The sequence below is a fragment of the Manis javanica genome, chromosome 14 (genome assembly GCF_040802235.1).
Source record: "Manis javanica isolate MJ-LG chromosome 14, MJ_LKY, whole genome shotgun sequence".
NCBI lineage: Eukaryota > Metazoa > Chordata > Mammalia > Pholidota > Manidae > Manis > Manis javanica.
Genome location: NC_133169.1, coordinates 10,356,849 through 10,378,994, shown reverse-complemented (window position 1 = coordinate 10,378,994; position 22,146 = coordinate 10,356,849). Strand labels below are relative to the sequence as shown.

At 48.7% G+C, this 22,146-nt stretch overlaps 2 protein-coding genes across 19 annotated transcripts in view; one reads left to right on the top strand and one right to left on the bottom strand.

Moving 5' to 3' along the window:
• Positions 1-532: 532 nt before the first annotated feature.
• MSTO1 (misato mitochondrial distribution and morphology regulator 1) lies at positions 533-4,708 on the top strand. Of its 9 annotated transcripts, none has more exons than XR_005060948.2 (14): positions 533-687; positions 795-930; positions 1,395-1,464; positions 1,556-1,631; positions 1,886-1,940; positions 2,027-2,165; positions 2,327-2,444; positions 2,520-2,654; positions 2,766-2,918; positions 3,209-3,340; positions 3,414-3,598; positions 3,804-3,938; positions 4,026-4,210; positions 4,441-4,577. XR_005060948.2 is itself a non-coding variant. In XM_017676644.3 (14 exons), exons 1-14 carry the CDS (start codon positions 604-606, stop codon positions 4,653-4,655), a joined length of 1,713 nt encoding a protein of 570 aa, XP_017532133.2. In that variant the 5' UTR covers positions 533-603; the 3' UTR covers positions 4,656-4,708. The 9 variants fall into 9 exon arrangements, 8 of the variants coding, with proteins under 8 accessions (XP_017532133.2, XP_017532132.2, XP_036872674.2 ...); XM_017676644.3 differs by having other exon boundaries at positions 3,834-3,938; positions 4,026-4,138; positions 4,444-4,708; XM_017676643.3 differs by having other exon boundaries at positions 3,834-3,938; positions 4,026-4,138; positions 4,441-4,708.
• Positions 4,709-4,711: 3 nt separating this feature from the next.
• GON4L (gon-4 like) overlaps positions 4,712-22,146 on the bottom strand; it is a 77,612-nt gene continuing 60,177 nt past the window's right edge. For 7 of the 10 annotated variants that reach the window (XM_073221371.1, XM_037016777.2, XM_073221369.1 and 4 more), the window contains 16 exons: positions 21,757-21,928; positions 20,203-20,347; positions 18,610-18,760; positions 16,076-16,192; positions 14,001-15,671; positions 13,207-13,462; positions 12,414-12,598; positions 11,014-11,211; positions 9,739-9,882; positions 9,069-9,212; positions 8,847-8,966; positions 7,625-7,738; positions 6,861-7,071; positions 5,755-6,382; positions 5,573-5,675; positions 4,712-5,180 (listed from right to left, as the gene is read on the bottom strand). In XM_073221371.1, the coding sequence (XP_073077472.1) occupies positions 5,031-5,180; positions 5,573-5,675; positions 5,755-6,382; positions 6,861-7,071; positions 7,625-7,738; positions 8,847-8,966; positions 9,069-9,212; positions 9,739-9,882; positions 11,014-11,211; positions 12,414-12,598; positions 13,207-13,462; positions 14,001-15,671; positions 16,076-16,192; positions 18,610-18,760; positions 20,203-20,347; positions 21,757-21,928 (4,509 nt within the window). In that variant the 3' untranslated portion in view covers positions 4,712-5,030. Of the gene's footprint in view, positions 5,181-5,456; positions 5,676-5,754; positions 6,383-6,860; positions 7,072-7,624; positions 7,750-8,846; positions 8,967-9,068; positions 9,213-9,738; positions 9,883-11,013; positions 11,212-12,413; positions 12,599-13,206; positions 13,463-14,000; positions 15,672-16,075; positions 16,193-18,609; positions 18,761-20,202; positions 20,348-21,756; positions 21,929-22,146 lie in introns of those variants that run through there. The other 3 variants (XR_012124930.1, XM_073221370.1, XM_037016776.2) reach the window with 3 other exon arrangements.

Sequence of the window (22,146 nt, the reverse complement as noted above, 5' to 3'; positions counted from 1 at the left end):
ATTTCACAAATGATACGGAGCAAAAGAATACTTACTCCGCCTTATTTACAAAACGGGATAGAACAGATGTCAGAGCCAGGCCCCAGGGTTAGAAGGCAGGAAGGCTGTGACTCTTGGCGGGGAAGGAGGTGCGTGGGGCGCTTTAGGGGAGTATCTACTTTTCTGGCAAGGTTTTATTTCTGCCTGATGCGCTATTACCAGCAGTAGTATCCTGTGAGAAGTGACAAAACCTGCAAGGGCAGTAAAAACCGGGGTAGGAGAACCTTCAGGAAGCCGCTCCTGGGACGCCCGCGGAAGTCGCAAAAACAGCACCCAGGAAGCTGCACCGGGCGCCCACAACTTCCGGCGCGAGCCGCGCCGCGGGGCCCCGCGCGCGGCCCCGCCCCCGCCTCTCGCTGATACCGACCGAAACAGGACAGGTCCGTGCTAGGAAGAGGCGGGGAATGATGGCCGCGTTTCGGAAGTCCGACAGATCGTTTATCTTACGGGAAAGGACCAATAAGGACGCAGATACTGAGGCCACTCCCACAAACCGCGGAGCCAATCGGGTAGCAGCAGCGAGTTGGCTGGCAAAGGCTGTGCGGCCTGGGGAAGCCGTGCGGCATGGCGGGCGGGGCTCGGGAGGTGCTCACGCTGCAGTTGGGCCATTTTGCGGGTTTCGTAGGAGCGCACTGGTGGAACCAGCAGGTGAGCGCCCCGAGCGGCTGTCCCGGGGGAGCCATCGGGATCTCCACCCTTAGTTCCGACCTGTCCCTCTCGCCCCCCGAGCCCAGTCCTTTCTCTGTGCACCCCAGGATGCTGCGGTGTGCGGTCCGACCGACGCCAAGGAGTCGCCAGGAGAGCTGTGCCCGGACGTCCTGTACCGGACCGGCCGGACGTTGCACGGCCAGGAAACCTACACGCCGAGACTCATCCTCATGGATCTGAAGGGTGAGGCAGTGGCCGGCGTCAACCAATGCCGTTAGCCCCTTCCCGTGGAGGCACTAGCATCCGTTCGCTTCCTGGTCCTTGGACCATACGAGGCAGAAGGACCGGAGATGAGGAGTCACAGGGAGAACTAACCAGCGTATGCCAACATCCTAGGGACGCAAGGCGGCAAAACTTCATTATGTTGGGGAGCCAACTAGGGAACGGGCTACCTGGGGACAAATGTTACACTCCTGTAGGACCACTGAGTGTGTTCTTTGCCCAGGTCCCACAGCCAATGACTAAGCTGGGAATGGAAGGATGATTCTCTTAGGCAAGGCTATCCTCCAACTCATGAATACTCAAGAAAGCTCGAAAGAGCCAAGCGCTGGATGATGGCAGCAGGTCGTCAGGTGATCAGAGGAAGATTAGCTGAAGGCAGGGAGTTACTAGGCTTTGACCTGACATTGCTTGTTATTTTCATACAGGTAGTCTGAGCTCCCTAAAACAAGAAGGTGGACCCTACAGAGACAGACAACTAGATGCCGCGATAGCATGGTATTTGTGGTTTGGAGAGGAGTGGGGAGTGTGCACAGGAGGCTAAGCTCAGGGAAACTGTGGCTATGATCAATCTCCCAATTTTTTTCAGGCAGGGGAAGCTCACCACACACAAAGAGGAGCTCTATCCCAAGAACCCTTATCTCCAGGACTGTCTGAGCGCAGAGGTGAGGGCCGCTAAGCTGAACTTTTTGAACCAGTGTTACAACCAGAGTGCCTTCACTGGGGCAGAGAATAAAGAGGATTTTAATCATCTTAAATTACTTTAGAATGGTATTTTGGGGAAAGGCATTTTTCCTAAAGGACTGTGACTTTGTGAACAGAAAGGCAGCTGTAGGGTCTGGTCAGAATCAGGGAGGACTGATCAACTTTTGCCTCTAGGACTGCATGGAACTAAAAATATTTTTCTCATTCCAACCAGGGAGTGCTAAGTAGTGATGGTCTCTGGAGAGTCAAATCCATTCCCACTGGCAAAGGTGAGACTTCCCCAGACACTGCAGGGCAGGGAACCCGGCAGAGCGGGGGCATAGAGAAAGGTACGTTTCCTCTGCTTTTTCTTTAGGTCCTCCACCACTCACCACCGCCACAACCCCAAAACCACAGATCCCCACAGACGGCAGCATCAGAGTCTGGTCAGACTTCCTCAGAGTCCATCTCCATCCCCGGAGCATCTGTGTGATTCAGAAGTATAACCATGACGGGTATGGGGGGCCTGAGAGGCTGAGAGGCAAGAGAATGGGTCCCCTCTGTTGTTGGCTGAAGCTCTTGAGGCCATTTTCTTGGCCCTCCCCGAGAAAAAGAGCTCCTGGCAGGGAGCTAGGGGGAGTCCTGGTAAGTCCTGGACTGTGTCTACGCATGGCAGGGAAGCAGGTCGCCTGGAGGCGTTTGGCCAAGGGGAGAGCGTCCTGAAGGAGCCCAGGTACCTGGAGGAGCTGGAGGACAGGCTGCACTTCTACGTGGAGGAATGTGACTACCTGCAGGTAGCTGCGCGGCCCAGTGGACACCGGGGTAGACCCTCTTCTCATCCCACTAGCTGTCATCATTCACCTCTCTAGGGCTTCCAGATCCTGTGTGACCTGCATGACGGCTTCTCTGGGGTAGGCGCTAAGGCCACAGAGTTGCTGCAAGACGAGTATTTAGGGCGGGGAATAATAACCTGGGGCCTGCTCCCTGGCCCCGACAGTCTTGGGGTGAGTAGAACTGGGGGAGAAAACAACAGTCACAGGGTAGGGAGGGAGAAATGAGGGGATAACCCAGTCAGAAAGGGGCTTAAGACAAAGTACTCTCCTATCTTCCACCAGGAGCCCCAGAAAAACGTCTATCGGCTGTTAAACACTGCGTTTGGTCTGGTGCGCCTGTCTGCTCACAGCACTCTGGTGTGCCCCTTATCCTTGGGGGGCAGCCTGGGGCTGCGACCTCAGCCACCTGTCAGCTTCCCTCACCTACATTACGACGTAAGGCTCTACGCACTTGTTCTGACTGCAGCTAGAGAGCCTCCAATTCCATCCCACCCCACCCCACCAAGTCAGCCTTTGTTACTGGCTCAGTGAGTGAAACTTGAGCTTGAACTCAGCTGTGATGTGGCCTCTTAGGTCACACTGTCTGTCCTACGCCTGTCCATCCTGGGGCCAAACACTGCCCTGCTCGGTCCCAAAGCACTGAGCCTCTCTGCCATACGGTTCTGCCTCCACACTCTCTTCCAGATCTGAAAGGCCCAGTGCTCTTCTTGGTATCCTCTTTACAGGCCACCCTGCCCTTCCACTGTAGTGCCATCCTGGCTACAGCCCTGGACACAATCACGGTTCCGTACCGCCTGCGTTCCTCGCCAGTTTCCATGGTTCATCTGGCTGATATGCTGAACTTCTCTGGGAAAAAGGTACAAAGCTTTGTGAAGGGCTGGGTCAGCGCTGAGACAAAGCTCTGAGGCGCGGTCTCTTCCTTACCCATAGGTGGTGGTGGCAGCAGCAGCTATTCCCTTCCCCTTGGTTTCAAGCCAGTCCCTTCCTGATACCCTGGTGCAGCTTGGAGGAGCCACACCGTGGACCCCACTGTCTGCATGTGGGGACCCTTCTGACACACGCTGCTTTGCCCAGTCAGTGGTGCTGAGGGGTGTAGACAAGGCACACCACGCCAGGTGAGCAGCGGTCCCCTGAGGGGTCCTCGTCAGGACTCTTCCTTTCCTCTCCAGTATCTCTGGACCTTCCGGTAGCATGGCCCCCTTTCCCTCTGCCTCACTTTAAAAAAAAGAAAAGAAAAGAAAACAAAGACTTTGAGCATCCTGATTCAGTACATGGCCTGAGAAAGTAAGAAGCCTTAGTTTTGTATTCATGCCACCACAGATTAAAGGTGGTTTTGCTTTGTTCCGGCAGTCAGCTCATCCCAGGGACACCTCTGCCCTCTCCCCTCCATGCGGGCACCACTGGGGAAGACGTCTTGGCGCAGTACCTACAGCAGCAGCAGCCTAGAGCCAGGAGGTCAGTCTAATGCTTGCTCCTCTCCTCCCAGACCTCAGGCCTGCCTTGGCTTCTTCTCACTCAGCTGCTGTGCACCTGCCCCCACAGTTCTTCCCATGTGCTGCTGACTCCCTGCAAGGTGGCTCCTCCTTACCCTGACCTCTTCTCCTCAAGCCTCAGCCAGCAAGGGCTGGTTCTAGATGGTCCCCCAACTGGGGCAGGTATGTAGGAGGTGAAGAAAACCAAGACTGCAAGCATGAGAGAGGTTTCACTATGTCCCCTCCTGGATACAGGTACTTAGAAAGTTCACAGACATTCCTTTATTCACTCCATGGCCCCTGACAGAAGTGTTCTTCCTCTGGACTACTAAGGGGATGGCATACTAAGGGGATGGGACACAAAATTCACTGAGTTTACTGTATAATCAAACCTATCAAAGCCTCAGACTTCCCTGTCTGTACGACCAAGTCCCAGGGCAGAGTAACAGGCCACCTACAGGTCTCCCTTGTCTCTCTCTCCATAGCAGTGGAGAGCATCCCAGTGCTCGGGGCCCTCTGCTCCTCCTCATCCTTGAACCAGACCCTGGAAGACTTAGCCAGGGAGCTCGCCAGACTTGACCTGCGGCGGTGGGCCAGCTTCATGGATGCCGGAGTGGAACAGGATGACCTAGAGGAGACGCTGCAGGAGCTGCACAGTCTGGCTCAGTGCTACCAGGGCGGTGACAACCTCATGGACTAACGTCCCAAGAAAGGAAAAGAGTTCGTTTACAATAAAAACTGCTGGGTGCAGAAGTGTGGTGTCTTGGGACTGGCTGTACCAACATATGAGTTTTATTACATTTAGAAACACTGTGATTAGATCACAGGACAATAAATATGTACCATCAGACTGGGCAGGAAAAGGTAGAAAAGGAGGTGAACCCCACTCTCCCTCAATGCTATTCACAAAGTAGGTTTCTAAGGTCTTCAGAAAAGACCTCAGACTTCCTAGTCCTCGCACCTGCTCCTCCTGCTCTGCACACTGAGCTCAAGGTGCTACAAGCGCAGTATGACCACCCTCTCTGTCCGCCGGTTGGTTTTGATCCAGTGCAGACGACACCCACACCTCCGAGTCTCACTCATCCGGTTCCTCCTCAGACAGTAGGTCCCCGCGGTCAGACAGCTGGTCCGCATTGCCCGTGCTGGCCGCGTCCTCCTCGTCCTCAGAGCTGGCCTCGCAGGCGCTGTGGAAGAGCTGCACGAGTTCTCGAAAACGGTGGGAAACCTAGGAGGAGGGCGGAGCTGCATTCACCGTGCCTAAGCAACATGTTCACACCTAGGAAGCACTGTGCACAGCTGGACAGTCTTATTTGTCCACACAGCAAGGTTGTGATAAGGAAACTCAGGTTAAGAGGCGAAATATTGTGCCCAAAGTCACACACCTCTTACAAACAAAACTAGAATGGAACCTCTGGGGCCTCTACCCCAAAATCCAATGTCCCTTCTCTTCTAGAACCGCTAGCAACCACCCTGCCAAGCCAAGCCCCTCCTCCAAGCAGACCTCCATGACCTGCAGCTGGTGTCTTCCACTTCTCAGTTGGCCAACCTGTCCTCTGCTCGCCAGCCCTCCCCTCACTCCCGCTGGGCCTGGAGCTCTGCAGCACTTCCCCCACTGACCTCGGAGGGGGTCTTGTTTCCCAGCCTCTGGGAGATGCCGCTGAAAGTCTGTGGCTGTGCTCCCTGTTCCTGGCACATGGTGAGGATCACGCGGTCAGCTTCCCTGTAAGCCAGGCGCCATGATTAAAATGCCATGCGCCTGTCTAACCCTCATGCACCGTCCCCCTGCTCCCACTGCCTACCTTGTCCACAGCACCACCTTTTCCCCGGTGGAGCTGACCTTGCTATTGTTGGCACAGACCGTGGCTTCCGTGGCCTTGGGCTGCTGCTCCCCCACTGGCCCCTTGCCCTGTACTCCACTGTCTTTAGCCAGACCCCGTCTAGGGGCTTTGGAAGAAGTCTCTGAGGTGTCAGTTCCTGACGAAGATTCATGGCCAGGCAACATCCTGTCTGCGGTTTTCACCCCAGCCCTGTCTGAAGGCAGCCAGCTCTCTTGAGTCTCTGGTTTCCCGGACACCTGTCTTCTCCCTAAGTCTCTGGTCCTTGAGGAAACAGGACTTGGGGAGGAAGCAGCGGGTTCAACAGTTCCAGGCTGTTTCTCAGTCTCTGAGGCATCCCAGACCAGCATGGAAGCCTCTGACGCACCCACTGCTTTAGGACCCTCCCCCTCATTCTGAGGTTTGGGGGATGCTGCTGGGCGTGAGGGAACCTCAGGCCCGGCCTGGCTTCTCCTGATGGTACGTGGCACAGCTCCGGTTTTGGAAGGAAGCTGAGGAGTCTCTGGTGAGCAGGGTGGCAAGCCATCCAGGAGGGGCCGGTCTGTAGGAGTCACTTCTTGAGGGGACGGCCACGTATTCCCCACTGCTAATCCTGTGTAGGAGGAGAACGAAGGGTCTAAGGGTATGGACAGGGTCAAGAGGATCATGAACTACCACACGGCACTCTGCTGTGCTACTGTGAGAAAGTTCTAAGGTAGAAGAACACAGTGTGGGGTGGGGGGGGCGGCAAAGTTACATGTAAAGCTGACATTAAGCTGAGCTGCCACAGCTGAAAGTGGCTGAGTCTTTAGAATGCAGATCTTGTGCAGAGGACCTGGAGATAAGGGGAAGGGATTCAGGAATGGGCACATGAGAACACTGAACCATGGGTTTTGTAGCACTCTTAATTCTGCAAGGAGTTGAGGCTACAGGAGAGAAAACTAAGGCTGGACAGGCGAAGAGGTGGTGGCCCCTCCCTGAACGGACCGCTACTTAAGTGGGGTGGGCTCACGGGAAGTTCCCGCCTGAAGTGAGTGAGAATGAGACAGAAATAAAGGGAGAAACACGGGCCGGGCAGTCTGACTGCTCACCTGGAACGGACACCTCTCCCCTTCTGGTGCTCCTGCCGGTCCTGCTCTGGGCTGCCTCAGTGCTTCCTCGCTCCCCTGCGGCTTCCTCCTCCATCGCGTCCTTGCCGGGCCCAGCTTCCTTAGCACCAGGCATAGGACTGGCCTCTCGGTGGGGGCTGCTGCCCACCGGCTCGGGGGGCTCCTTGCTCTTGTAGGATCTGCTGTCACAGACCTGCAGGATGGCCTTCTGGGTCAAGGGTCTCCTGACCTCCGTCTCGGGGCCCCGACCAGAGGAGGAAGCCTTGCCCCGATGCTCAGCAAGTCACCCAGCAAGAGCGTCTGCCCCAGCGCTTTGTGGTGGCCCAGGACAGACTACGGACCCTCCTGCTCCTTCTCTAACCAAAGACTGTAGTTCGCTGCCAACCAGCCCTACTCTGGAGAACCAGCACTACCTTCATGGGCTGCTTTACTGACATGGGCTTATTTCATCAAAAAAAAAAAATCTGAGGGGGAAATATTCAAATTGATTGACTTTCCCAATTGCAGAAGTTTAACCTATAGAATTCTCTTAAAAAAGCAAAATCCAATATATATTTTTAGGATTCTACTTATTTTGTACACACATACTAATGTGTATGTGTTCTGCCCATTATTTGTATGTATGTATTATCCTTTCAGGAACTCAGTAAGGTACACACCTGTGGTAGCAAAACATGCCCCCCACACTAAGGCAACCAGAGGCCCCTGGGCAGCTCTGACACCCCTGGCCCCAGCTCCTTCCTCACCTTGCTGCCACAGCGGCTACAATTTCTCCTTTTGCTCTTCTTCAGCCTGGAATCAGGGCCTCCTTCGTGGCAGGAACAGGCACAGTCCTTGACCCCATCTGGCCACTCAGCCTCCTAGGAGACACCTAGGCTTCGTTAGCAGCCAGGCACTTACGGTACCAAGAGGAGAGGCTAAGTCGCGAGCCATCTGAACAAAGCCGTCCTTTCTCTTTTGTTATACACCATCTCTTCACACGGCCTCAGGAAATCAAGGCCCAAATTCGATTAAAGCCTACTATGGATCCCTGAAAAAAATTCCTTAAATGACCCAAAGACTGACATATCTCAATTGCCCAGATGTGTCAAGAAATATTTACGTCAAATACAATCTGATGCAAAGGCACTGGAGAGCTCCGTCCTGAGATCTACTCACTCCTGTGTCTGGTTCTGTCTCCCTGTGCCTTGAGGTCCCCCCTCTCTCCCAGTCCCCTTGAGAGAGGGCTCTGTACATATGGGAGATCCACTCAGTGACACTCTGGTCAATAAACCCAAGACAAGTACCATTATTATCCCCCTTGATGATGAAGAGACTAAAACAAAGCGAGATTAAATAAGCTGCCCAAGGTCATTCAGCTACTAAGAAGCTGTTTTTCCCCAAGAAAAGAGTGAAAGACGTAGTAAAGGGACGTTGATTAAAAAGACTACTTCTTGAAGAGCAGTAGAGAACACTGAGCACAAGGGGACTCAGGAGCCAGATCACCCCGGTTCATATCCTAGCACTGCTGCTTATGCAATGGGAGATCCTGGCAGTGCTGGCCTTTAGCTCCCTGTTCCGTAAAACAAACAGGAGTGATCTTTTCATAGGACTACTGTGAGAGTAAGTGAGTGAATATGTCATGTAAACCACTTCCAAGAGATGCATGATAATATAACACAGCCAAGTGTTAGCTGTTACCACTATCGTTAGAATGGGGAATCATGCTTCTGTTTCTCCACATGAACAGAAAGGAAGAAGTCAACACCTAAGGAGAAGAGAAAGAACTCTGAGCCAGAGAGAAAAGGGGGAAGCAGATCCTTCTAATGACGCAACCGCACTGCTCTTCCCCTGGGCGCTGCGTGTCCCGCGGCCTGACCTGTGGCTCCTGCTCCCCACTGCCTCGGATCCCCGACGCTCTGCACCACACTGAGCCAGGACACACAGAAAACTCATGAAAAATAGATAATCCCCAGCAATTTGGTGTACCTTATCATGATTTTGGACCCCCATCTCTTTTCTTCTCTTGCTCTTCGAGGCTGTGGGTATCTTGGGGGGCTCCTCTTCCTCTTCCACATCAGGCAGTGCCACTTCTTCAAAGCCATCAAACTGGGGAGGAGTTGGTGCCACTCAACACAGACTCCGGGCAGATATTCCTCCTACACATGGTCCCCCCACGTCCCGAGCCCTCCTGCAGCCCCAGGACTGTACCTCATACTCCTTCTCTTCAGTCCAGTTTATCTCTTCAAAGTCACCCATCCGGCTAGCCGCTGGGCGTAGATGGTCAAAGAAGATGGAGAACTCATCCTGCAGGTGGTCGTGGCCCTTGAGCAGCTGCCACATCTGTGTCTTGAGCTGGAAAGAGGTACAGAGGAAAAGATGAAGTCTCCAGAGCCTCTCCAGGCTGCCACCCCACACCAATCCCATGTCCTTACAAGTTGGCTTTCCTAGTCAGATGGGAGACACACACAAGCCTCTCTTTGGTAGCTAAGAATTCTTACACTTCACCTCCATCCCTGCTTGCCCAGATGGGAGGGGTATTAATGATAAGTGTGATCCCTAGTGACAACACTTTCTACCCCTGCACTACCGATCTCCATCCAGCTCAGGCCCCAACCCAAGCAGAGCAAGGAGGTAAACTCCTCCTAGGCCCCATCGCCTCCTTCCTTGAGCTTCCCTTCCAGGGACCTGACAGCATTCCTGAGCCTGCAAAGATCAGTCAGGCTCTGCTTTTAGGCAGCAACTACCCCCTATTCCAGTGCTGTGCGTTTCAGGTAGACCTAAAAAGTCTTTGCCTTCTTCATCCCCTCCAGGAGGTCCATGGTACTTGGGAAGCAGGAGGATGTGCGAGAGGCTGGGGAAGGGAGACAGGGAAGAATACCTCCATGATCTCCTGCGGCAGGCAGTCTGCACAGCTTTGGAGGACCTTGATAATCTTCTGGTGGTGCGAGGGATTCTCTGCAAAGCAAATTTCCAGCTGCCGAAGAAACTTGCGACTCTTCTCAAAAGCCTGCTGCTCCTCAAACTACCAGAGTGGAAAGAGGGCAGAAAGGTGTCACTGATACAGCTAGAGCAGGACAGGAGTGTTCTAAGCATAAGAATCAAGAGAAATAGGCTGGGGGTGTGGGGGATGACAGGGCTCTAGTTCACAACTGTAGGATCTTTTTTAAGAGGCTGACATCTGTCCACCATGAGTCACTGGAGTCTACCGACCCCAATGACAAAGATGTGAATGAAAGATTCAAGAGATGCACATACCTCAGGTTGTTCATTGTTTCATGGACTGAGAAATTAGAGACAAATTCATGTTGCATTTCATGGTTTACAGAGAATTTTCACATATGTATATTCATTCGATCCTCATAACAATACAGGAAGTGAAGACTGGCATGATACACATAATCATTTAACTGCCTTAAGACTGCCAGAAAGATTTCATTATGTCCTTTTCCTTGTATTCGTCAATCATGACAAGAAACCCAAAACTATTGGGATATTATCACTCATGTTTAGACATTTCTCCAGTATTTCTATTGTCACCTTACTACAGTGGCCTTCCCTGGTCACCATGTATAAAAACAGAACACCCCACTCCTCGCCCTTTCTGCCTACAATTTTCTATTGCCCTTTCCTGATATTTTTCTATAAGACATTATCACTATAAAGCATCATGTGTTATATATTTTACTGTTCATATCTATTTTGTAATTTTTATAATGTATATACTGACTATATATTTTACTGTTTATCATCTGACCTTACATGAGACTGTAAGTTCCACAAGGGTAAAGATTTTAGTCTTTTATAATTAGTATATTCCTAGACCTAGAACTTGCCTAACACATAGTTGGCATTTAGTATATTTGTCTGTTGAATGAATGCCCATTTTACAACAGTGAGGAGCAAAGTATGGTTTACCTAAGGCCTCCACTGGCAACTAAAGTTAAAACACTCTCATTCCACATGTAAAGAAAATGAAGAATGGTGACTGGGAAGACCAGCCCTTGAATAAGAAGGAATCCCTTATTGCCTTGGGCTGGGGAGGGCTGTCTGCCTGGAACAGTCAGGAGGCTGGAACAGTGTTCATCAACTCTATCCAATCCCAGGCTCTCTGTGACCAGGAATCCTAGTGTGCCATCTTTACCCATCTACTCACTAAACCACAGGCCAGAGCTTGCTCAGGCAACAGGAAAGCAGCAAAGTCCTTCAACAGCTGAGGCCAGTCTTGGAGCAGAATTTTCAGGCTTTTGTAGAGGTCCACAGCTGTCTGCCTCTGAGTACTGGACTCAAATTCGTAGATGACCTGAAGGAAGTCCTCATACTTGCCAGGGGTATGTTGCAGGGCCTCTCGTACCTATACAGAAAGACTTCCAATCATCAGTACCCTTTCTTTGGGCCCCCACAAAACAGTCTGAAAGGAGGAGAAGGAATTATTGTCAGAGGTCCCAGAATTATCCTGCAGAGGTTCTCCTCCTACAGGCCTTTAGGTGTGAATATGAATGGAAGACACTGAGCAGTGAGCAAAGCACAGCTTCTTTTCTGGTAGGCAGCGGGCAACTGAAAAGCATTCCTTCTCCGGGGACCATAGCCCTACCCCCAAAACCAGGTAAACTTTTCTCTAGTTCACAGCCCTACCTCTTCCTGGTTCAGCTCAATACTGAAATAGATAGGGAATGTTCTGTACATTGATTTCAGCAAGGTATCAGGTGAGGGTAAGTAATACGGAAATTAGGAATGTTAGTAACACGTGAGACAAGAAAGAGTCACAACTATTGCTGCTAGTACTCCCCCTACTCGGGGATAAAGGAACCTGCTGGCTACCAAAAGAATGGGACAGCTATGCAGGACAGCTACCAGGAAGAGGCTGGCTCACGTCTGATGATCAGGGTGCTTCCCTGAGACCCGCTCTCTGGATGGTCCACCAAAGGCCCATCTTCTCAAGCCGAGGACTCAGTAAGGGCCCTTAGCAGCCCACCCAGTGAGGCCTCACCTCTCACTACTGATGGTGACATCATCTTCCCCCAATTTCTGGGCAACAGAGGGGTCATGCCAAGGTACTAACAATGAGCCTGTCTGTCAATGACTCCATCTCCTTGTGTTTCTCTCACATACATCTTGGTAATTCCAAGAACAAAGGCAGACGCAGGCAAGGCTGTTCTGCAACAGCCTGAAGAGCACACTTCACATGTTTGTTTGTTTTACAATCTTATATTGGTTTCAAGTACACAACACAGTGGTTCAACGGATATTAAATCCTCACTTCCACTAGTGCGGATACTATCAGTCAACAGAGAAAGATGTTACAGAATCACTGACTGTATTCTCTGTGCTGTACTACCATCCCCGTGACTGACTTACATGATGACTGAGAACTTTTCTGCCCCTTTATCCACCTCACCCTCCCCACCCACCTACTCTAGCCCCTCCACCATGGTAACCACCAGCAATTTCTCAGTGTCTATGAGAAAGCAGACTTCATTTTAAAAACACCTCCCTTGATGGAGAAGCAGCCCCATTCACAGGGAATAGCAGCAACAGGAAGTAGCATTTGCCTACCCTGATGAGATAAGCCTGAGCAAAGGCCAAATCCTTCTGCTCCCTGAGTGGATCCCGCTCAAGAATGTCCTCATCATACAGCAACAGCAGCTTGGAGGTGTCCTTGCTGGCCCGGGCCCGACTTCCCCGCTTGCTGCGAGCTCGATGACTGCTTCTGCCCTTCCCAGCAGCTTTGATGTGCTCTCCTTAGAGTACAGGTGGAAAAGACTGATTCTCTGTTCCTGCAACTCCTACTCTTCCCACCCAGCCACAAGCACCCACCCCGTCCAAATCCTGGTCGAAGTTCTGGAGCAACTCAAAAGACAAACTGTAGGGAGAACAGTGCAAGAGGCACCCGCCCCCATCGTGGCGGCTCTGTGCCCAGTTGGGAGTGTTAACTGCATTAACTGGGGTAATGGTGGGATACTGAGTTACTGCACAGCAAGGAAGGAAGTCTAAAGAGTGAGTACGGCCTTGGCTGGGCTCTCAAGGGACTATGTCTTGGTGAGGAGTAAGCAGTCTTTTCTGAAATAACCATAGCTTGTAGCCTCAGGCGTGACAGATGAATTAAGTACCAGTGTAAGCCTGGATGAACCTAATACAAATCCAGCAGCCAACAAGAGTTGAACTTAAAACTTCTGAGCATTTTTTCTCTGCAAAGGCACCCAGTTAGACGTGCGTCGGGGAAGGAAGACGGCAGGGGATATCCAGAAGATCTCCTCTGGGAACTTGCACCTGGTTTATAAGCTAGCCGCTCTGCCCAGATCCAGTGAGGCCAACTGGGACCTGCCCCTCCTGCAGGTGCCACACTCACCTGCTGAGGTCCTGCCGGCCTCCACTTCCGGAGGGGTCCTGGGTGAGGAAAAGGTGGCAGGCGGCTTCTCGGCAGGGTCTCCAGTTGCTTCACCTGTCATTTCATCCTCCTTCTGCAGGCTTTCTGCTCCTTCTGCTTCTTCTTCTTCTTCTTCCTCAGGCTCCGAGTTCTCCTCCTGGGAGTTCTCTTCCTCAGATTCACCCTCCTGACTCATGCGCCTTTCAGACGCAAGCCAAGTCAGTTTCTCCATGGTTTCCTGCAAACCCCCCCGAAGAGTGTTCACCAGGGCTAAGGGCTCGCCAAGTGCTGACTGCACAGCGACTGTCAGGAGGAGCCGAGGTTAATCAACGGGGGTGTGTGTATGGGTGAAGGAGGCGGAGTACCACAGGGAGAAGGCTGCTCTTCCAAGGCACAGAATCAGAGGCAGCAGTGGCTGCTGCCCAACAGCGGGGGTGGGGAGGCTGCACTCTGAAAGGCCCCCTCTACCCTAAGAATAGTCTCCCTTGCTGCAGTCCATTCTCATGATCGACTTTTCTTTTTTGACATTTAAACTGTGCTCAAGTGATTCAATTTAACATTTAAATGAGTTTAAGGCAAATATAGTAAGTAGAAGTCCACCCTTTCCTTCTCCTCTCACCTCAACCTCAAATTATGTCCCATAATCCATTCCAAAGTCAAATAAAAATTATTTTAGGACTATCTATAGTGTAGCAAGCAAGCAAGCAGGTGGCCTATCAATAAATTAAACATATGACTGAGTCCACAGACTACATGAGAATATCCCTCAATCTCACCTGGAGTTCTGGGACCGAGAGCACAGATTCCTCAGAGGCTGACGACATCTCATCTTCCTCATCCTGGGTAAGGTCGTCGAAGTCCTCTTCTTCCTCTTCCTCTGGCCCATCCTTCTCTCCTCCAGTATCCGGCCCAGCTGGGGTCCCCACTGACTGGCCATCAACGCTGGATGAGTCTTCAGGCTTCCCAGGGGGGCTGCTAAGCACCACCTCAGGGTCAGTGGAGGAAGAAGCAGTCTTTGGAGAGCTTTTGCTCGCATCCCCTGAGCTTCCTTCAGCAGGAGGCTCCTGAGAAGCTGACGAGGCTTTAGCCGGTGGACTCCTCTCCTCCTCCCCCTGGAGGACTGACTGTTTCTTCACCTCTCTAGCACCGCCTGACTCCTCACTTGAGAAGCCAGTGCCCAGCTCTGCAGAGCGCTCTTCTTTGACTTCATCACCCATGCCCTGCTCTGAGGATCCACTGGCGATTTCCTCCCCAGGGTCTTTAGGTTCCATCTTGACAACTTCCTCTAAATTCCCAGGGGGAGAGTTCAGCGATTCCTGGAAGCCCTGAGGCAGTAGTTCCAGGGTTTGCCTCCCCTCCTCTGTTTTCACGATAGTCCAGCTATAGACGTTGTTCTCTGACAATTCCTCCTGGCATGCTCCACCTGCTGGGGGAGGGCCTGGGCTGCGCTCCTCCTTCAGGAAAACAGGAGCACAGACAGGAGACAGTTCCTGGGGCTCTAACTTAGGTTCTAGGCTTTGAAAGGCATTTTTCCCTTCAGCCAAAGGACAACCAACATCCATATTCACTTGGGCCTTATCTTCAGGTGTGGATGGCACAGGAAGTTTCACAGAGTTCCCAGAAACAATTAAGGGTGGCACAGAGGAAGCCACAAGAGGCTGGTTCAATGGGCAGGGGAAGGAAGCAGGGTTAACCAAGAGTGTGGTGATGGGAATGGTCTGAGAAGTTGGGGCCACAGTTGCATTGACAGGTTGGATCACATTGCAGCCACTGCCAAGGCTCACAACCTTCACGGTGGTGGCAGGGACAGTGAAAATGACAGGCGCAGGGTGGATGAGGGGGGCAGGCTTCAGACAGACAGAGGTCTTGGCCCCCTTCCTCTTTGAAGTTCTTCGTTTCACACTTGGCTTTCGAAATTTAGAAGGGGCAAGAGAGGGCAGCATTAGCTTGGGCACGAGTAGTGGGGTAGAGGAGACCACGGTCTGGGACTCAGGCAGAGGGAAGACAGTGTCCACACTATCACCTCCAGGGATCCCCAGTGGAGGGACACCTGGGACTGTCTGTAAGACAGTGGCTGGCTGGATCATGGTAGGAATCTGGACCACCATTTTGCTTGGAGGGGCTTCTGACTGAGTTGACCTCGCTGGTGTTTTCCCAAAGTTGGAGCTAGGCTGGACAGAGGGACTAGGTCGAATAAGGAGAGGCTTCAGGACTGACGACCGCTTCTGTCTCCATGCCTTTCTGGAAAAGCGGTTGGCAACTGGCTTCAGTTTTAGGACTACACCCTTAGGCAACAGCAGCGGGTACGGAGTTTCACTCCCCAGTTCCAAGCTGCCTTTCCCTAGGCCTGGGTCTGAGTTGACCTCAGTGGCTCCAGTCTCATTTCCTGCCTCCCCGGCACCATCAGGTATGTGCCGCAGCTCTTCCTGGATGTACGGCCGACTGGCCTATTGGGAACAAAAACATCCCGATCTAGCACATGTAGAACTTGGTAAAAGAAGAGTAGGGTTTTCTAGATTTTAGGAACCTTTCCTGGACAGTCTCAAGACATCTTTTCAAGAAGGATTTTTCTGCACAGTATCAAATTTCTATGAAGACTACATTCCAATTATGTACTTTAGAAACTCTGAATTTCCTTGGGAAACTATTATTCTACCCACTATTGTTTAAAAAGTTGTGGAACACCTGATGGGGGTGCGGGGGAGAGGTAGGAGAGGAAAAGTGAATGAGGAAGGTTTCTGAAGTCTTAGTTCTATAACTAAAACATTAGAGGTGCAAAATAGCCCTTGATGTATCTGCTGGGTCTTAGTGATCCTCTGTCTCCAACATACTTTGAGGAGGAGGGTTGTACCTTCAACCAGAATGGAAGCCGATGTTCTTCCCTCTCTATGGGTGGCTTCCACTGATGCGGCTGTATCTCTTCACAGCACTTCACTAAGATGGGCAGCTGCTTGGTCTTCTTATAAAACTAAGCAGGAAGAAATAAGGAATGAATTATATTCCTTTCAGAAACATTGCCCTCTGTCAGGACGGGGAGTAGCATGGGCAGTGGTTTGAGATAAAGATGCACACACAGACATCCACATATACACATATATATAAGGCATGTGCTGACTGCTTCTGCATTTCAAATAAACTAATCTCGAATTACTAAAGATTTTACAATTACTCAGTATCTTCTAACTGATGATCTCCATTCTGGTCACTAGGAAGGGAAAAGTCAGGTCACAGAGAAAAAGAAGCATTTAAAATTTCCTTCTGCTCAACAGCTACAGTGATAGTGCCTGAACCCTTATACTGACACACAGAAGCTTCCTTTTAAGCAAATAATGGTGCAGAGGACATGAGAAGAGAAGGGAAAGGAAAGGAAAACAGACAAACACGGTTCAGTTTTAAGAGTAAATGAAAAGGGGGACTGAAATTACACTGACAGTAAACATCCATTCATTCAACACTTGTTGAATGCCTTCTGTGTGCCACGCACTGTGCTACAAGCTAAGCATATAAATAAGAGAAGCAAGTCCTGCTCTCAGGCTGCTCACAGACCAGCGGGAGAGACAGTCAAGTAGACCAATGACATTCTATCTAAGAAACTATACAGAGATGTGCACAAAAAGATGACACACAACTCAAATTTGCAGTAAAGATTTTTCTACACCAGGTGCAACTATAGCTGGATCTTAATGAAACAGTTTGCTGCAAGAGGCAGGGGAGGTAGAGCACTTCTTGTTCAAAATCACGTTAAGTGTTAAGAAACCACAAAGAGATTGGTCTGGCTACAACTAAAGGAATGTGGAGAGATTTCAGGAGACAAGCCAGAGGGAGGCAGGGTAGGCCCTCCTGGGCCATACTAACCAATCTGAACTCTCGTCAGAAGGATGAGACGAAGTGGCTATGGCAGCAATGTGAAGGACAGAACGGAGCCAGAATTAGATAGCAGTTGGACAACTACTGCATTAATCCAGTTGCAAGAAATGCCTGAACAAAGGCAGTGGACAACAGAGTAGGAAATAGAATAAGAAACTAAGGAGCTGGTGACTGACAGGCATATGGTAGCAATCAAACACGAGCTGAGGATAGCTACCAGGTTTATGGATTGAGAAAATGGCTAGACAGTAATGTCATACAGAGAACACAGATCACAGACAAGATAAGTTCAGGGAGGGGAATCTGCTGTTGGTGGTGGTGGCAGTGGCAACAACTGGAGGGTGTACAGGGAACCCAAAACTCAATTCAAGAACTCAGTGAGGCAACTGAGGTATGAATTCCTTTAAACAGTTGGCCACACTAAACTGGAATTCAGGAGGGAAATCTGGACTGAAGATATAGACTTGAGAACCATGAGGAGACAGATTATATTAAAAATCATGAATTTGGAAGAGACCACACTATGACTTTACTGTGGAACCCTGACATTTCAGGGCAGAACAGGGGAAAAAAAGCTCACAAACAAGCAGACAGTGGTTAAGAGTCCTGGAATCACAGAAGAGAAGAGAATTGACAGAGGAAAGAATGAGTGAACTGTAGTATCAACTGTGGAGTTACACAGGATAAGAGCAGAAAAGCATCCATTGGATAACCAATTGGGAAATAATTCAAGATCTTTGTGCAGACAATACCCACACGTTCATAGGCAGATTAACTGTTCTTGTTAGTCTAAACATCCATTTGACTTTGTTCCCTTTTGAAACCCCACGAAAAAAGCAGAAAGGAATTTTCTTAAGGTAAAAGCCTAGGAGAGAGAGTATGAGAGAAAAGGTAAAAGCAACAAAATTTTCAAAGCTAACAAGCAGATGGATGAGTGGTAACTGACACAGGAGCATGAAGAAAACCAAATTCCACCTTGAGAAAAGTTGAGGGCCAACTAAATTTATGTCAAAGGCTGGCAAAAGGATAGGATACCAGATACCTCTAGAAGTGGATGTAAAGCTGGAATTACAAACTGGCAAAGATAAGGAGGACAGGTTACATCTCTTGAAGAGGCAGTGAGACCCCATATCCTCTCTCCTGTTTGCTGTACCAGTGACAGCCTCTTCCCCTGCCCTGGCAGAAGCGTGGCTGGAAAGGATGATCTTGGGACTGAGGCTATCAGAATAGTTGAGGGCAGGCTTACCATGCTAATCAAATATAGAGAAATAGTTTAAGACTGAACAATTTAAAATTAGGGGAAATATCCTTAATAAAAGAAGATGATATTCCAGAGGAAAGTATGGATCAGTGTTCTGGAATGGCAAGAAGGGAATTAACCTAGTGCACAGGAGGAAGGAATTAGCTTTAGAATTAGCTTTAGATGAAAAGTCCCTCTCTTCATTGGACTAAAAGGAAGAAAAAGAATGGATTGTACAGAGGGGAGGCCCGCAGGTGGGACTTGAGGGAAGCACTTACTTTAATGATGTTGTCAGGAGCTCTGTTCATGTTAAGGTTCTTGATCCTCAGTGTCAGCTGCTGGGCAGTCTTGCAGGTTAGAAGGTACTTGCTGATTAGAGGCTTAGGAAACTCAGTCCCTTCAAAGTGCTTCAGTCCTAAAGCTAACAAACTGAGAAAGAGCAATGACACTAAATGTCACTTCACAGTCTTCTAAAAAGCCTCCCCAAATAACTCACCAGATATAACCTACTTTCTCTACATGTAATGGCTTGCTGCTCAACAGAAAATTTAAGATATTTACTGAGTGCTAATAAGAACTATGAATAAGACTCTGTGGGTAAAACTGCAGTATTTCCAGAATCTCTGGCCTGGCCTTAGGCCATTTCCATATCAACAGGCATTTACAAGGGGTGGAGAGACATTGTTCTCTTCCTCCCTCTGCTGAGTAGTTGGCCTGGTACCTGTCCGTCACCAGGAACCCTGCCGCAGAGTTGCTCCCTGAAGCTGCGGCCGCAGAGGCAAGCGTGGGCCAAGAAGAGAGCCAGAGCAGCGGCTAAGGCGCAGCCCCCTGTGAGCAAATACAAGGTCTCTTTCCCCTTGACTGATTTCGGCTTCACGGGTTTCACTGGTTTATTCGCCCTGGGCTATGAACATGCTTGCCCCCAGAGCTACAACTCAGTCACAAGTTCACAACCAAGAGAGGAGAGGAAAAATGAGACATAAATCACTAATAAATGTTAGACTGTATAATAATACAAAGAAAAGTTCAAAGGGCTACAAAGGAAGGAGAATGGTGCTAATAAAACAAAGATAAAATGAATAATGGGCACTAGTTTAGGCATATTAAATCAGCACCAACACTACCAACCAACAATGTATTCAACTAGGATTACCTAGGTATGTACCTATCTGCCAATGGCAGCAGGGCAACACTTATCAAGAGCCATAAAAACATCATAACCTTTATCAAATAATCGCATTCTTGGGAACTGAACCAAAGGGATAAACTTAAAAAGATTTTCAAAAGCTCTATGCACAAAGATATTTAGTGAAGCCTCATCTACAGGGGCAAAAAAGGGGAGGAAAAAACAGTGGCCAACAGAAGGACTATCCGAGGGTTATTAAATACTGCTTTAAAAGATAATACACAGAAACAAAAAAAAAAAGGACCATGAAGAGCAATTTCAAGACCTTAGGTTAAAAAAAGCAAAACAAAATTCTATTTAAGTTGCTGATAATTATATAAGAAATGCAAAGAGAAAAGTAATTGTTTTGGAGTGGTTAGGATAATGATAAAATCTTTTTTCCTTTGAGAATTTCCCTATAAAAATATTATAAAATTGGTTTTTAGAATAAATAGAAAATAAAAATAATTCACAATAAATGACAAAAATGATTAAAAAATGTTCATGTCATTCCCCCAAAAAACAGAACTTGGCACTGCTGGAACAAGCATATACTATGGAATTCTGCCCATCTACACCAATTTTCTTTTTGTCTTTTTTGTCCATGTCTTATTATACATGCCTATTTCCCCTAAGCTCCTCAACAAAAAAGAACTAGCTTCTCTTCAGGATATTATGTGCTTGTCCCCCCACTGTAAACCCTTACTTGTCCTCAGCCTTCGTGAATAAAATCTTATTCTGGGGATTCTTTGCCTTCAGAGAACACACTGGAAGTAGCTCTGGATACATGAAAACCTTGCTTGTGGCCAGGATCCAAGCCACTTGCTTTGGCAAACAGGGAAATTCACAGGCTGTTAGAAAAAAAAAATCCATAAATGAAATTCTAGAACAAAAGAGGGCTTCACAAAAGCTTCTGAGTGCATGTTTGCATTTCGACAGAGCTGCTCCCATCTAACTTAATGCCCTCCCACCCACACACCCTCCCCCAAAGTTTCCATAATCTTTCTCAGCCTAACATATACCTAAAGGGAGCCCCATCCAATGTTATTAAAACTTGATTCTTATTCTTTCCTATGTGGAACACTTGGCACACTATGTAACATAAGTACTTAAGAAGCACCTAGTAATAACCTGGCACATAGTGTATGCGCAAAAAATTTTTACCTCCTTCCCCCTTTAAATCCTTGAAAGATAAGTGACCTTCAACAATGCTTTCCTTCTTCCAAGATAAGATTCCAACTTCTTTAATCTCCCTCACAAATCTGGTATTCCAAATTTTATTTTATTTGATTCTTATTTAACTTTCATTAAGTTCTCCCAGTTTCCTCCTGAGATTGGGAACAAAAAGACCACACAAGGAATGAGACAATTCAGTCTCATTCATTTCTGTCTTGCTGTCTAAGCCTCTCAATTCCAGGCACTTCTGCCTTTCCAGAGATATGCACGACTACATCCGTATTTCTCCCTCCATAAATGTTATTTTTATATCCCCAGAAGAAACACACAGGACACCGTATGTGTAAGTTATTACTGTAGCTTGGTGTTAAGTTTTCTTTAACAACATATAGCTAATAAAATAGTTTGAGATCAGTGTCTATGACATAATGCACTTAAATTCAACTATATTCAATTTAACTATAAGTAAGGGATTTCAATCAAGTCCAAAGACAAAGAAAAATCCAGAGCAAACTATAACTAATTTGCTAAACCAGAAAACATATCAGAAGCAACTATTTATTTTAAGGGAAGAGCAAAGCATTTCTCAAAAATACTAAACCAATGCAAGACAGAAACCAAACATGTCAATGTCTTTAAAATACTGAACATGCAAATGTACATCATCTCTAATTTGTGCCTAACTTCCAAATCAATGTTTCCTTCAAAATGGAGATACCACTACAATCTTTATGGGAAATAAAATGATCTTAATGAAGAAGAGTAAAAACCTAAACACAACCCAACTTTACCACTTTATTGACCTTATTCTCACATCTATTTAAGTCCAATTCGTAGCATCTAGCCTCAGATCTCTTAGCCCCCAAGCCTATCCTGTCCACTGCCTCCATCCCCTAGTGAAGTTCATGTAATTCTACAACTTGAAAATATGAGTACAAAGGAAGAATAAAAGAAAGAAGGAAGAAATTACAAATATCCTGCCTCCTCCATCCCTAGAAAATTATCCCTAGGACATCATGTATGGGATAAGACTCCCACCTCACACTGCAAGTAAAAACTTGAAGTGGACACATCTGTCCCCTACCAGTCTTCTTGACAGTTTTACGAGGACTCCAGTCAATGCTGACATGTGTGCTGAAGTCTTCAATGAGCTGCATAGCTCCCATCAGGTTACAAGGCTGGAACAAGGTCTGAAACTTGGGGTTGAACTGATGGTGAAGAGCGATGGAGCTTTGAGCAAAGGTTCCCAGCTCTTTCTGGGAAAACAAGACAAAGGAGATCTAAGTTCTAGACAATACCAGTAGCCCTTAGCCTTTGAGTGAAAAACTGTCGTCCTACTATAAGACAAAAACAAGTAAAAATCACAAATTCTTTCATAACTAACATTATTCCATGAAGACTGCTCTTTTGCTAAGGCCCCAGATATTTTTTGTGTTCATGACACTCTCCGTAGTTCTTGTTTCATTCTTAGACT

Coding starts and splice junctions, on each gene's coding strand:
- MSTO1 (XM_037016778.2), top strand. CDS start 604: ATGGCGGGCGGGGCTCGGGAGGTGCTCACGCTGCAGTTGGGCCATTTT. Junction 2,655..2,765: donor CTGGCCCCGACAGTCTTGGG/GTGAGTAGAACT, acceptor ATCTTCCACCAG/GAGCCCCAGAAAAACGTCTA. Junction 3,939..4,025: donor CAGCAGCCTAGAGCCAGGAG/GTCAGTCTAATG, acceptor CTGCCCCCACAG/TTCTTCCCATGTGCTGCTGA.